The 15,258-nt window shown below is 35.0% G+C and overlaps 1 protein-coding gene across 19 annotated transcripts in view; it reads right to left on the bottom strand.

Annotated features, from left to right (window-relative positions):
* MAGI2 (membrane associated guanylate kinase, WW and PDZ domain containing 2) overlaps window positions 1-15,258 on the bottom strand; it is a 722,252-nt gene that overhangs the window by 320,453 nt on the left and 386,541 nt on the right. Inside the window, exon 1 of one of the 19 annotated variants that reach the window (XM_064656385.1) lies at window positions 3,931-3,982. The exons of the other annotated variants lie outside the window; for them this stretch is intronic. Coding sequence (XP_064512455.1) covers window positions 3,931-3,967 — 37 coding nt within the window. The 5' untranslated portion in view covers window positions 3,968-3,982. Of the gene's footprint in view, window positions 1-3,930; window positions 3,983-15,258 lie in introns of those variants that run through there. 19 annotated transcript variants of the gene reach the window in all.

Consider the following 15,258-nt stretch of genomic DNA (forward strand, 5'->3'; position numbering starts at 1 on the left):
AAACTATCACTGAAAAGGTTTCAGAAAGAGTAAGTATTTCAGTCTGAGCTGTGGGGTGACAGTCAAGGTTGGTAGTACAGTGACTTTCTTTATTAGATACTTTCACCCTCTCCACTTTATTCCTGAGAAATGTACGTTGGTATTGGTCACTGTGGGTCAGGTCCCTGAAGTGCAAAGCAGAGAGCACAGTGAACAGAATGCAGACAGGAAGACTCTGTTCCAGCACCAAACAAAGGTCCACCTCTTGGACCTCAGTACACTGAGTTATGCCCCAAGCACTGGGATTTTAAGGACATATTAGAAATTGGGTTTTAAAAACAAGTTACGTATGATGCAATCAGCAATGGCAAATTTTGTTTTAAATTACTCTGCTGAGTATTGTGAACCATGTCTTGATCCTGAACTGCTGAAATCATGGGAACTTTATCATTGTCTTCAGTCCATATGGGATAAAAGAGAAAGAAAATCACAGAGCTCAGCAATGCAAATGTGCACAGTTTGTGCACACACCTCTTTAATTTAAGGCATAATTTACCTTTTGTCCAAAACCGTATAAGACAAATTCAAATTTTGTACATAACTGATCTCTTCTAAAGCAAAGACTAGGACATTTCTATTACTAATTTTTATATTTTTGGAAGTATCACACCATGCCACCTGCAAAACAGACAAGGGAAAACTACAAACCATCATGCACCAAATATTTTGATTATAGGTATATTACAAAAAATCCAACACTCTTAGTCAGTCAAAATAGTACTGAAAACAGTTCTACTCAAAGTATATTATTTTAAACAGGTTATACTCATTACTGCGTTTTATTTCAATGCTCAATTTATGTGCATTTTATATGCATTCTGTAGAATGCTCCACACACATGTATATATTTTTATAAATCCTGCAACAAAAAGCCCAGCCAGAGCTATGTATAGAGCTCATCAACACCAAAACTGAACTCTCTTCCTTAAAAAAGCAAGAAGAAATAAAGAGAACTGTTGCATAATCACAAACTAACCTGGCAAAATCAGACTTAACTTTTGTTTGTTTTTTAAAGTCCTCAATACAACGGATGTCCTAGGGGAGCAGACAGGACTTAACTATCCATGCATGTCTACTGATTTCAAACAAAAAGGAAATTTGAACTTAGGATGCACAAAGACAACTCAAATGATCTCATCTGACCAGACAGGATGTCAGACCATGGCTCAGTCTAGATTACTCACAGATTCTGACAAATATTTGCATGTTATGTATTTCTTAATTATTGCCGCATGATTGAAATACAGTGTCACTCTCCACTCCTGAGAATAAGACAATAAAATCCATAAAGTGTATTAATTGAGACTGCCATCAATTCTCTCTCTAGCAAGGGAATGGTTACCAGAAACTTGTACTTCAATGATTTACTCTTCACTATCCACTTTTGGAAAAAAATTTCTAGATGTTCTAGTATAAATAGGAGAAGTCTGTAAAAAGCCTGTACAGAAATGCACTGAACACCTGGTATTAATAGTAACAGATCCCTCAAAGACAGTCATACACTTTATCAGCTGGTTTCAGTCTCCATAAGATCTTGTACTGGATATGAACATTTTCTTTGGATCAGGTTTTAATTAATTTCCCCCTATTTTTACCTGTTTATGTTTAAATCCCATTTAGACCTGATCATTATTCTTGGCAACATTAAAATAGACCTCACAATTGTTTTTAAAAGTAAATGGAAAAGAGAAACAAATTCAGACCATTCAACTGTAAATTCCAATTCCCTAGACATAATTCACCTTGATATGATTGGTGTAATGTACGTGCAGGAAGACCTAAAATATGGGTAAGTATGCTATTCTATTACTACATATGATTATTTCTGAGTATCTGTAATATTCATTACAAATGATGCTCTTACTGCATACTTCATTCAGCAGTCTCAGAGATGGGTTAAGATCTATTCCTTCTATTCACAGAACTGCTATATAAAGACACAGACACATGAAATGAGCTGCCCAGTGTTATTCATTCTCTGAGCAGCTAGAAATAGTCTGAAGCCTGTAGCAGGAATAAAAAGAGAATTTGTGCTTTTGATGAGCGGGTTTTGCACTAGACCCAGAAGAACAGAGATTTCTCAAATATGATGAGAAGGAGAGGAAATGCAGGAGGTAATAGCTACTTTGTTGGATGGGTTGTCTCCAATATAATTTAGAAAATGCGGGCATTTTTTGCAGTGGAATATTTCTGAAAGATTGAGGTGGAATGGCTGATTTTTTTACAAGAGATGCTTTCTACAGCAGCAGGACAAGGCAGGCTCTAATTCACTAGTGAACTCAGCACAACACATAAGCCAATTAAACTCACATCACATATTCCACTTACTCAAACCATGAGCATACAGCCATAATAAATCTAATTACAATGTGAGGATGTAATAGGCAAAGGCTATTGTTTATATAGGAGACCAGAGTCTCTCTTTTTTTCTTTAGTATTTTTTAAATTTTCTCAGTTTCACTTAAGGAACTGTCATTTCATAGCTTTGTTAATAAAACAGAACCTGAAACTGTGGTCTCTTCTCACATTTCTTTTAGTGGAAGCATAAAAGAATCTTTTAATTTGTAAGATAGCTCATGCACCTTTCCAGTATAATCTCCTATAAACAGGGTAGTCCTTTAAAAGCCAAATCATGGTCCTTCAAATTAAACTTCTAATGATCAAATAAAAATTTCCAACAAAGGACAAAGCTAGCACTGGGACACAGCACTGCAGAAATCATCAATATTGCAGAAATCATATTTTAATCTCCTTTCTGAGGTTTTATCAGGAATACCAATAAGCAAAAAGAAAATGTTAGCATTGTCTCTTGAAGTTCCATTCAGGGAATAGAGTAAAAAATGAGTTCAACCAGTGAAGAATTATGATTTAGTCTCTTCAGTATAAGTGGTGTTACTGAGTTTCATCTATTTTCAATATTTCAATTTCTCTGATATAAAAAAAATATTATTAGACAAGATACATGGATAAATTGTAAGTCAGGATATTATAGTTCACAAATTTTCACAGCTACAACTAGCCTGTGAATGGCAAATTGTTTTACAGCCAGATGATTGAAATAAAGTATATAACGGATTTAAGATGATGTTTAAAATTTTCTGAAAAAAAATACAACCACAAAACAAACTGTCACCAGTCTCAACTTTCTCATATGCTCCTAGAATATTTATAGAAGGTTGTTGATAAGGTAAGAATAGTTTGTTATATTGTGGCTTTGTTTGGTTGGTTTTTTAGTGGTTTATTTGTTTTGGTTTGTTTGTTTGAGGTTTTTTTGACTAAGAAACATTAAGAAATCATCCTGATTTCATGAGAGAGTTACTTAAGTTAGATTTAACAGAGACAAACCTTTTATAAAAGAACTGTTATTTCTTTTTTTTTTTCTTTGAAAAGAAACACTTTGAAAGAATAAGCAATTCTCTAGAGTACTTTGACTGAAAAACTAAGAAAATCTTAATTACTACAGTGGAAGATTCTTCAACTGGAAAGACAGCTTCATTATAATTAAAGTGCATTGTCAGAACATGTCAATTGAAGAAGTAATAAATGTGTGGAAATAAACCATTAGCATTTTACTATTTCATCCCTATTAATTTTGGCTTATATATTATATTATCTTATGTAACTAATATTGTATATTTGCTATGGAAATATTCCCAAATACAATCCACAAACCCATCAACTTTGACTTCCCAGTCTAACTGCAATGAATAAAAATGTCAATATCCTTAGTTTTACATAGGAAAACTTCTGTGACCAGCTGTGTAGTAGCTCTAAGAAATAATTAACCCTCAATTTTAACGAATAAGTTTTCATCTCTGACTTATACATGATTAGGTAAAATCCAAATGATCCATTGATTTGTTTAATTCATTTAAATGAAAACTGAATCACCTGCAGATTGCTTCCACCAGATGGGATGCTGCTTCATGTTTGCACAAATTTTGTTTCAGGGCACTGCTTTGAGTCCAGCTGGACTTTGAGTGTGCTTCCTAATGCATTTCCAAGGAACCCCTGAGAAGAAAGCAATAAAATATATAGCAACCAAGTGGAAGCACCCTGTCCTAGAAGGAAGCTTTCTGTTGACTAAGTATATAAACTAATGTAAAAACTAAAGAGCCTTTGGCATAGCTTAGGCAGGAATTCTGAAATCAACCTCACTATTTATACATGTAGCCTAAAATCCAGTTTACTAGTGCTTTTGTACCAGTTTTCTATCTTTTTTTTTTCTTAATTTCAATAGTTTTAATGAGGTAAAGGGCTTCTCTATCTGTGAACTGGATTGAGAAAGAGACGTAACATCTGACAAGAACTGGTCAAAGCTATCCAGAAGCCTTGAAACCATTCCAGAGGGTATAATACTGTGTCAAAGGAGATGAGGAAGAGGAAGAGAAGATGAAGATAGTGGTCTTTGAGACCTCTGATTCAACTTTGGGTTGTGTGTCAGGGGTGGGGTGAGGGTGGTACTATGGGAGGGATGGTTTGGGAAATGGGTGTAACAGATGAGGTAATGTTCAAATACTGTAATTAGATGATAGTATGAAATTGTAACACCTATGTTGTTCAGCATGCACACTTTGGAAAATATTCCTGTGCATCTGGCATGCTGTAATAAATGAGGGCTTTTTGCTTTCTAGTACTAAAAAGAGTTTTAGGGAGTTATTTTCTGTCTTTTAAGGCATCATACACAATGCCTTACTTCTTCAAAACCTTGCACTGTGCCCTGATATCACCTAGTCTATAAAGCACGTAAGAATGTCTTTATGATAATAAACACTGTCTAATCTTTCTGTGTCTTCCTCTCTAGGGCTATTTTTCTACATTGTCATCCATCTTTGAAGACTTGCTTTGATATGTCTAAGATTAATGAGGCATTTATATTCAGTTTAGATGCTACGGAAGTTAACATTGTTTCTTCTGTCATGGAACAAGAATGAGCTAATTAGTGACCTTCATATTTTGGATTAAAAATGACTTTTTTTTTTTTTAATTGAAACATAACAGAGCACACTGAGCCTACAACAAAAAATGTTTAAAGATCAACTGATGTATAACAAAACTGTAGCACAATTCTCTGGGAGGAGGGAAAGGAAGGATGGGAAGTTGACGAAGGAAGCATGGATAGCTACAATTCTGATTACAGCTATGCAAATAATTGACTTTTTATGGTTGAATTTGAAAAATATTTGAAAAAAATCCCTTTTTACATTGTGTGGATCGAGTAACTATTGTTAATCAAAATGAGATATGTAATTTTGCTTTCCAAGCTTATAATAGGTTTAAAAAATAACACCTTGATTAACTTTTGTTTTCCTTTCAATACAAGCATAATTTCGAAAGAGAATCCTACAAATACTTCAGTGAATATTTTTCCTTTTTTTTTTTCCCCTTTTAGGCTGAAAGCATTCCATGTTATTTCATAAATGGTTATAGTTTCAAAGTAAAATGATTGTATCTATAATAAGCCATAGGACAGTTAAACCAACCAACCAACATGGAGAGAGATAAAGAACAGAGAATAAGAAAGAGAAAGAAAGAGATGGAAAGGAAAAGCAGGGATGAAAGAAAAAGAAGAAAAAGGGGAAAGGAGAGGAAAGAAAGGAAATCAAGGAGAAAGACACGAAGAAAGGAGAAAAGGAGAAAAAGAAAAATCCATTCCAAACTCTTTTCCAATATTTGCTGCACCCTTATTCTCTGTGCCTGCTATCATGCATGAGAACTGCCAAAGCAAGACCTGTAAAGTCCAAGGCAGCTTAAGAAGCAATACTAAAGAATATGTTTTGTTTTCTCTTATATACAAAATTATCTGAGTAAATTTGATGAAGAGCTGCAGATTTTAAATACGCAGTTGTTGTGTGGCTTTCTGAGATTCTGTAAATGTGTTAACAGCATTTCCAAGGACAGCAGTCTCTTTTTTCTTAGCATATTTAAAAATAATTTTTCTTTTTTTGCTATAATTGTTTCTAAGCAGTAAGTTGGAAAAACTTTAGGGTTTAGAAAAATTTTAGGGTTTATAAAGTCCCATTTGAAAGAAGTTTTGAATATAAATTGATCAAAATTTACACACCTCCCTGTGCACTGCAGGGATGAACCATTTCAGAATCAACAAGCCAATTCATAAATCATCATCTGGTATTACTAATTGTGTTAGCTGAGCTATCTATCTTAGGCTGTAGCACTATCTCAGTCAGGCTGAAAACCACAGGAATCATAGACTAATATCTTCAAACCACAAGAATCATAGACTGAAAACAGTGAAACTCTTTGCAAAAGGAAAATTCTTGGAGAACCTCTACTGGACCTGTTCCCTTCTTACAGTCTCTAGTTTTGCTTTATTTTGTGGGTTGTTGTTTCTTTCATTTGTTTGCTCTGGGTGGGACTGGAGGGGAGAAGGACTGAAGGAGGGAAATAGCCAAATTTGGGGAGAAAATCTTTTGCTCAACCTGCAGATCTGAGTACATATGTGGTTGGGTGTTATTGCCATCTGAAACAGTGTCACTCTAGCACTCTCTTCTGTGGTCACTGAGCAGCCTTGGAGACAGCAAGCCAGGTAAGGATGCAGTTATTCAGAGGAAAAAAAGCTCAAAAGCAAATCTTGAAAGCTCAGCCAGGTGCTAATATGCAACTGCCTAGGCAGGACCAGTTCAGCCTGCACAGAACCAGAGTCCATGTCCCTCACAATCTGCAGGCTTTTGAGGTCTTCCTTTAGAGCTTCAACTAGTAATTGAGAGCTTCAGTAAATTATTTATCACCTTTACATCAATGTCAGTTACACTTGAATGAAAATTTAAATAGCCTAGTATTACAGGAAGAGAGTCAGACAGCACCACCTTACTAATTTCTGTCTTTTCAATAGTCTCTTAACAGATTTTTTCTTCAAGGAACAACTCTCTTCAACATTGCTTCACTAATGGCATTTTGGGGACAAATTTTCTTAGTACATCTGTTATAACCGAAGTGGGTAAAAATCAGTCAATGTGCAGCACTGGCTTAAATGTACTTCAAGGATGAAGAATCAAAAATCCAGGGCAGAAAGTAAGTTTCACGTTGGAGGTTTTCCCTGATATGGAGCTTTTCAAATGAAAGTAGGGTGTAATACTTACAGAAGATGAGAGGTTCAGGCATGAACCATTTGTGGAAGTCCTGGGTTTGTGGAACACGGTCAGTCACAACCGATGATTAAAATGACGTTTTTACGACATTTTAGTTTGTAAGTCAAGTGGGTCTATGAACATTTGTAGATCCAACAGAGGATCCAACAAGTATGCACGACAAGCTGGGCCACTGCCTGTTTGAAGCATCTTAAGTTTCAGATATATGTCAAATATTTAAAATCAAACCGAACCCAGCCTCACCATTTTTTTATGCTTTCAAAGTATCTTTTTCCTATTCTGTGACATTGTTAAGCATTTAAGTGATTTCTGTCCAGGTTGAGGGAAACACATGAATATATCAATTAAAAGTTCCAGCAACTGATTGAACTACTTAAATTTAAAATTGATTTGATGTTACATGCTCAATTCTTCCTTATTTCCAAAATAAAATTGTTTCTCCTTGAGTAACAAGGATACAAACATGCATTTGTGAGCAGTTTATCTGACAGTTTAAGTTTCCTGATTTCAAGCAACAGAGTTAGCTCATCTTAAGAAATTAACAGCTTTCAGATGAAAATTGCCAGGGCTGGGATGACACGCAGTAGATGAACATCTGGATGTTCCCAGCCAGTTGCAATGTGAAGAAAAGGGGTTAACTTAAGCCATTGGTGTGCTCAGTACTGATGAGTGACTGACATTTATTTCTTCCTCACATATGAAAATTCTCAATCATACTCTTGCATATGATTAAATTCTAATATTAATGCAGTTCATTTCCATGAATATACTTTAAACTAACTTTAATATCCCAGTTCTCTTAATTACCACAGCAAAGTACAATCTCCTCTCTAACTAGGACTGAAAATCATTTTCTGCTTAAAGGTCAACCATTCTAAGTAGTCTAAAATCTGTGCAATTATTCGACTTCACCATGGTTTGGAGAAGGCAGAAAGGGGCAGAATTAGTCATCCAGATGAGGTGTCATTTGAGAAAGTAAAACTGCATCAATATACACTAAGAACCCTCATTCTTATTCCCATCTTCAGTCTGACCTTAGACATCAAAAAGAGATCTTATACAGGGAAGAAATTTTAATAGTATTATTAAAAGAAGATATAGGTTTTCTGAACTACCAAAGGAAATCCTGTCACCACCCCTAAAATATGGTACATGTATTTCCAGAAAAGCTGATTCCATTCCCATCTTCAGGGAAGAAGAACCTTATATGTCTGCTACATCCAGTCACACACTAAGTTTGACAGCAGACCTGGAAGGCGTCAGAGAAAGCCCTGAGTATATTGTTACTATTCAGGCAGGGGAGACAGAAGATAATGGTGCTGGGAGGTGTACAATGTATAAAGGCCTATTCTATAGTCCTTAATTGAACTGGTGATTTTGGATGTCACTACAGCATCATACAATTGGGAGACTGAATACATAAGAGTGAAATTAGATATATATTTCCATATCTTGACTTTGTTTAGAAGTTTCTTTCCATATAACCACTCCACTATGTGACTTAGCAAGCAACTGAAGTAGAAAGTATGAATCCTAATACAATATTCAGATGAATGCCTTCTCTCTCAAGAGCTATTACAAACAACCCAAACAATAAGTTCAATTATACCAGCTTTATTTTCTAATTTGTCTTTATGTGCTGTAAATGGATTCTGAAGGTAAATGAAGAAAGAAAGAGAGAGTAAAGAAACTGAATTGGAACAGAATATAAAACCTCATTGTAAGGTTCATCTTCTGTTCTGAAGTGCTCACTAGTGATTCTTAGGGAAGTTTAACTGTGCAAATAAATAACACATGGTCTAAAAAATTCACTTATGCCCTTGATGGCAAATATGAATTCATACTCCCATGATTCCACACTGATAGACTTGCAAGGGTATAAAGGAAAAACTTCCCGCTTTAGAAGTGTTTAAAATGCATTTTTGAGTTCTGCAAAGTGACTAACTCTTATGACTTACTCTCAGGCATGGTTCTCTCTCCCAGGAAAATCAATACCCAGATGAGTCTGTAAGGTGAGCTGTTTGCTCAGAGAAATAAAGAACTTTGCTTACTTGGGGACCTCACACCATCAGACAGTACTCTGCCTCTCCTCAGGCTCCACCAATCACAACTAACAAAATAGTTAGTTCACAAACTATGAAAATTGTTTTTAAAAAATAACATTTTAAAATAAATCCACAGTCCTTTCACTTGCCTTTTGGACTTTAAAATTTATCAAATGTTCATTTTTCTTGCGTTAGGAGAATTAGCAATCTTTAGTAATAATCTATAATTATGAATAGTAATGGCCAATAGGATACATTCACATTTCCCTAACTCACAGAACCTAGAATTCTGGGAAAATTCTGGCATATTCTTTGGCTTTAAAATTGGAGGAAATATATATTTGACCATGTGTCTACTCTGGAAAGAGTCATGTGAAATAACAGACTAAAATCCATTATTCAGTACAGTTCATTAAACTAATGCTTCACCATTTTTAGAATTATCAACTTGTACATACTAATGGTTCTGTCCAGTCCATACTTTCAGAAGAACTAGACTCTATATTGCTTTTAATTGTTTTGCTGATGATTATACATCATTCCCCATTCTGAAATTAGCCTTTTCTATGTTTAGAACCTGAAACAGGATTCAAATTCACTTGTAGCTTAACAGAAGAATCCAGCATGCGAAATTTGAAAACAGACAAACTGTTATTACTACTTAATGTTCCACTTTTACTGGATAACCACCTTTTGTTGAAATACAGTTAGGGTAGTCTTCTAACCACCATAACCAGAAGAATACCAACTTCAAAGAGCAGCTAGAATAGAAACATTGCTTCAGGAGATGCTAGCCAGGCATGGGCCAGCTTCCAAACTTCTGTGGTGTAAATTTCAGGTAGTCCCATTGACTTCTTCTAACTCCACTGGAGTTCCTGCTGGAGTGAAACCAGGGTGAGGTCAGAATCTGGCAGGTCATTATTGAATGTTGTCCACATCACATGCTGACTGCTTTCTAAAAGGAATCCTACTGTAAGATGGTTAGCTGTGGCTAGTACAAAATACACACTGTCTGTCCACTGTGAGCTTTGTGATGGAGGCAGTTTGTAACGTCATACTTAAAATTTGGAGTGAGGCTTAAAGGTTATTTTGAACATTTGTCACCCAGAATAATAATCACAAATATGCAGTGCAACCCTCATTTTGCTCTCCAGTTCCAAAACAATTAAGAAATATGTTGCAAACCTTTTTATACTTTTCACACTATATGTGGTCTTACTTTTACTACTGTGAAGCAGCTTGGCACCTTCACCAACCTATCTCTAGAACAAGATCAGATTATGGCAACAGGGCAAGCTGGTTCCAAAACATCTATTTGCTATAATGATTTACAAACTGACTGAAAACCAAACTGACCTTAGTGTAAAGCAATGTAGTTTAAGGAATGACTTAAGATCAATTAATGCAAAAGGACTAAAAGGATTGTTCTGCTGTTTAGGATTGCCAGCTGCTCTATTTGCCTTGTGCCAAATCCCCACAGGAGTCTTCTTTAAAATTGGTAACTGAGGGAAAGAAGTAGCAGAAGGGAAGGAAGCAGCAGAAGGGAAGGAAGCACAAAAAGATTTGCACCTGACACTTCTATGCAAAATAATATATTCCCTTTTTACTGCAAAAGTGCTATTGAGGGTGATCTCCAGGCCAGGGCCAGCCAGCATGTCCAGGAAACAAAGTCAGAGGACACTTCAAGAACTTGGGCCATTGTTAAATGCTCAACTTTTCAGTCATACTAATAACTGAAAATGAGTGCTAAACACTGTCTCTGCACTGTTAGAAGTCAATAATCTTCTATTGAAAAAACACAACATAAATGATGTCTGCTTTCTCCCCTGGAGCCCTCCACAGAATGACACCACACACTACCCAGTGAATGAATATAATATAGTGTTTTCTTCCTATTTTATGTGATTCTCTGCCATTAAGAGTGGAGCTGCACATACATTTTATTCGTTCTTGTGATACAAAGGGTTAAGTTCAAGCCAACACCTGTTCATGCCTAATTCTTACATATTTTCTATATATGATAGAAACTGATTCAGAGGCAATAGTTGTTCATACAGCAGACATCCTAATCCACTTACTCCATTCTTCAGAATGCTTTATCAGTCTTCACTGTTTCCACTACAGGCATTTTTTCCACAGAAAAGGCAAATATAACCAAGCCTGAATGGACTGCTGGAGAGGGACCATGAACAAGGCTGTAGGACACAAGTCCGAAATTTAACATAAAGGCACTACCAGTCTTTGGAGAGAGATATACAGGGCTTTTTCCAACACTGAAACATTCTGATAGTTATCGGAAGATACTAATTAAGCAAGATCTGTGATAGTCATAAAGGGATGTTCAAAGTAGCCAGTTTTTCCAGTACTGCAATATTATTTGCATAGGAAGAACAGATGGATCTCTAAAGCCAGTATGATGGCTCTTTCTGCACTTCACTGCCCAGATTCTGGACAGAGCAAATCCTTCTGGCATGATTCCTGCTACAAAAACTCAGCAGAGAGAGATAAAGGGAGAATAATGGACACTGACTAAACTGGAAGTCTCCAACTGATCTGTAATTATCCATAAGTTCCTTAATATTCTGTAGATGAACTATTCAGTGAATATACTTTCATGTACACATACGTAAACAGGTAACAGAGCCTCTGAAAAGCTGTAGATATGTTCAATGTGAAATTTTGATTCCACACATCATACAAAGTTTGACATTTTCTACTGCATCTTTTTAGGAAAGGTAACATTTCCATACATATTAATTTGGAAGCATCCAAAGTATATCTATTTAGAAATTGTGATTTCAATACAAAAACTTTAACAGATTGTATTTTATGTATATATCTTTTTATGACATAAGGAACTAGATTCAAATGTGGAAAAACTCTGCTCTGGGTAATTTGCATCCTTATGTCCCATTATAGATTTTCCTATTTGGAGTTCCATCTGGTCTTCAAAATCCTTCTGAGTTTATTACTTTAATGAGATCATCTTGGGTTTACATACCTATAATTTTATTACTATTTGGAATTAGTGCTGCCTGCTTACCCATCCATAGGCTCTTTAGTGTTACCTTCTAAGCATAACAATGAACAATGCTTGGGTAATGCTGATACAGAATGAACAAAAGGACTATAAGTGAAATAATCCTGTTTTGAAGAACCCCTAATTAGGAAAAAAAGTTCTTGCGAACCTTTTTCTTAACCATTCATACCACCTTGTTCCTGAAAAATAATCACACTGTACTTTAGGGTTCAAAACTAAAAATTGCCATCCATGTCTGAGGGACCTTCAATTTGACTTTTGCCACTGGCTTGCAGTATAACTTTGAGCAAGGTAATGTGTTTTGGAAACCAAGAACAATATATGCCCACCTGTAGGGATGTCAGAATGTCAGATGTGTTAAGAGAATGCTTTGAAAACTTAGGCTTTATATAGATACCAGGCATAAATAATTTTGGAAATAATTTAATGCTTCTCCTTTGTCAAGTTCATAGCAATTTGCAATAAAAATCCTGGTAAGGTATACAATCAAGACACATAATATCTGTCTACATTTATGGCTGCATATTTAAAGCAAGAGAAATGACTGAAAGAGTTACCAAATCCAGATCACTCTTCCTGAAAAGACAGGTCTTATTTTCACTTTCATAAGGCTACCAGCTTTTACTCTTACACTTCCCTCAGAAAAACTGGTCTAGCATCTTTGAGTAATAAGGTACATCTTCCAATTTTGAGCCAATATCTGTTCATGGCCAATTTATTTCCATTTATCCTTGTGCCAAGATGGCTCTTTCAGTATCTTTTACCACCTTTGTGTTTGCACCTTGGAACAGAGTGATCATTTATCAACACACATTTTTTCTTAACATCCAGCTCTTTCTCCTTCCTTTCATAAAATAATACAACTGGTAGAATAATATCCTTCTCTGTTCCTAACACAATTCCAGTTTGTCTTCTCAAATATTCATTACCTCAACTATGCATAAAATTGCAGACATGGTCACATCAGTTTAATTAGTCCATGCTGTTTAATCCGTGCTGTTTTATCCCCATCAACATTTCATGTTGGTGAGTCTCCAAATTATAGCAGAAATATTTAGTGCAAAGCTATGTGATTTTTAAATCAAATATTCTTAGTTTTCACCTTACTTGTACTCTTTTATGATATTCCATTCATTCTTTGTACTGAAAATTTATCTACATCCTGTATTTTACACCAACAAATTAAAGAAATCATTACATACAATTTGTCCTAATAATGATCCTTGTTAGTTCTATTAATAAAGTCCCTTTCAGACCAATAGTGTCCTTTTAGCAAAGCCTGCTGTTTTCAACTAGATTCCTTTATGGTCCACTATCCCACAGTTCTTTTATTAATCCTCATTTTCTAAGGTTTACCTGATAATTTCCTATGTGACACCATATTAAATGCTTTTCTGAAATTCTGACAGATTAAATTTAGCTCTGTTTGTAGTAAGTTATTTGCTTTTGTTTTGCAGAAAAATCAGCAAATTTTAGAAATAGACAACCTTAGCATGATCAACCTGAGTAAAACTATTATGCCTTTCTCATTTAATCATTATATCCCTAATGATTCTTCCTTTCAAAATTTGTTCATCCTTTTTGCATGCACTCTAGGTCAGCCTCTGCGTTCCACGTCTTGTCTATATTAAAATCCTCTAGCTCTTCATTCCAGTTGACTTCACTAATTAGTTTTCTTAATCTCTCACTCCTCCTTTTCAGAATTCAAGTGTTTAACTACAGACTTATTTTTGTTTATTTTTCCATTTAATTTAAACTGAATAAACTCATGAACATTCAGTCTGTTTTCTATAGCAACTTCTGTAATATTTTGCTGAAAGTGGGGCAGAATATAGCTGGACATTTACGATATTCCATTGTGAACAAATTTACTGCAGTTTTCACACACCTGATTTCATGGCAAAGCTTCTGCTCTACGTCCTTGTCTGACCAACAAATCTTTCAAAAGAGTCATATAATATCCGAACAGAACCTCTTACCATACATTCAGCATCAGATTTTAACAGAATTGTATTTTCTATCCTGGTTCTTAACATTTATCTGAGATATCATGCTATTGCACAACCTTTGTTCTTTTATGTCTACTCATCTCATTCAGTGTTGGCAATTTCTTTCCATGCCCATTCCCTCATCTTCCTGCACTTCTTTATTCATTAATGATATTTCTTCTATATTACATTAAAATCAGCCCTAAATTTACACGATTTTTTTTCTTCAAACATATTTCCTGCTATAAAACAACAAATTTTGAGGCCTTTATTTATTTCATGTGCTTATAATGCTTTCAGTATTCCTTCCCAGGAACTAGAGGAATTTAACAGACTGAAAAAAACCCCCAAACCAAACTAGTTTCCATTGCTGTTTTTCTTACTCTAGCATGGTAGTTATTTTCTTGTAGCACAATCGCACTGTTAAAATGTTTATACAGAGGTAAATGAGGTACCAAAGAAAATAGCACAATAAAACCAGAGTCACAAAACCATTTCTTATTTAAGAGTCATGGTTTTATCATCAATTTGTACCCTTTTGTATCAAAAGTATTCACTTCTTGCAGACCTACAGATGAGGTAGTCTCTAAAATAAGGAATGGTCAGTAGCAGGTACAGAAAAATGTTTAACTTAAAACTTACTCCCTAGGCACAAAGCAGAATTTTTGTAAAAAGGAATTTCATAGGTCATGTCCACAACAGATCTTCTCCATCAATAATATAGATAAATACATAGCAGGATGTGTGGTGTTTACATCATGTATTGTCAATTAACCTCTGCATAAGATGGAGATAACTTTCTTTTTTTCTTGATTTTTGTCTCTTTGACTGTGCTCCTTTTGTCTCCTAAAACAAAGTAGAATTTTTCTCTCCAAATATATGTATATTTCAGATCAACTATCACAAATATAATAATATTATGGTATGTGTGGACATCTCTAAACAATATTGACATAGGATGCAACAGACAACTTCTGAAATAGATGTATTTTTCAAAGAATGTTATAAAGAAATCAATATAAAATAACACTACAGAC

This window comes from Pseudopipra pipra, chromosome 5 (assembly GCF_036250125.1).
Source record: "Pseudopipra pipra isolate bDixPip1 chromosome 5, bDixPip1.hap1, whole genome shotgun sequence".
Taxonomy (NCBI): Eukaryota; Metazoa; Chordata; class Aves; order Passeriformes; family Pipridae; genus Pseudopipra; species Pseudopipra pipra.